At 35.7% G+C, this 706-nt stretch overlaps 1 protein-coding gene across 1 annotated transcript in view; it reads right to left on the bottom strand.

The window, feature by feature from the left end:
• EMH_0025110 (uncharacterized protein) overlaps positions 1 to 706 on the bottom strand; it is a gene marked incomplete at both ends in the record, with an annotated part of 2755 nt that overhangs the window by 521 nt on the left and 1528 nt on the right. Inside the window, 2 exons of the mRNA XM_013502400.1 lie at positions 299 to 439; positions 693 to 706. Coding sequence (XP_013357854.1) covers positions 299 to 439; positions 693 to 706 — 155 coding nt within the window. The remainder of the gene's footprint in view (positions 1 to 298; positions 440 to 692) is intronic.

Below are 706 nucleotides of genomic sequence, written 5' to 3'. Positions count from 1 at the left end.
AAAAAAAAAAAAAAAAAAAAAAAAAAAAAAAAAAAAAAAAAAAAAAAAAACAACCAACTAACGAAAAAAAAGGCTAAATACATGAATAAATAGATAAATAAAAAAGCAATATAACAAATTAAACATTTTATATTTTTATTTATTTATTTTTTTTTTATTTTATTTTATAGGTTAGAGCAAGAACTAAAAAATACATCTCCCCCACAAGCTCGTTCTATTGTAAATGTATCTGCGCCTGATGATCGACATTTTTTAGTTTGGTTGGGGGCCCGCTGCTTCTGTCAGCCTTCACTCAGACCCATGCAGGTATGTTGCTGCTGCTGCTGCTGCTGCTGCTGCTGCTGCTGCTGCTGCTGCTGCTGATGGTGCTGGTGGTGGTAGTGCTGCTGGTTGTGGTGGTGCTGCTGCTGTTGGTTCTGCTGCTGCTGCTTCTGTCAGCCTTCACTCAGACCCATGCAGGTATGCTGCTGCTGCTGCTGCTGCTGCTGCTGCGGCTGTTGCTGCTGCTGCTGCTGCTGCTGGTGATATAATTTATATAATTTATTAAATGTATTTATATTTATTTATATTTGTATAAATTTATATTTATATTTATTTATTTTTATTTATTTTTATTTTTATATTTATTTAATTTAGGATCATCTGTGGATAACGAAGGCAGAGTGGGAGGAAGAAGGACCCAGAATCGTCACGCAAAAGGTCAGCT

The sequence above is a fragment of the Eimeria mitis genome, genomic scaffold (assembly GCF_000499745.2).
Source record: "Eimeria mitis Houghton genomic scaffold, Emh_scaff907, whole genome shotgun sequence".
Taxonomy (NCBI): Eukaryota; Apicomplexa; class Conoidasida; order Eucoccidiorida; family Eimeriidae; genus Eimeria; species Eimeria mitis.
This window is presented reverse-complemented; position numbering and strand designations above follow the sequence as displayed.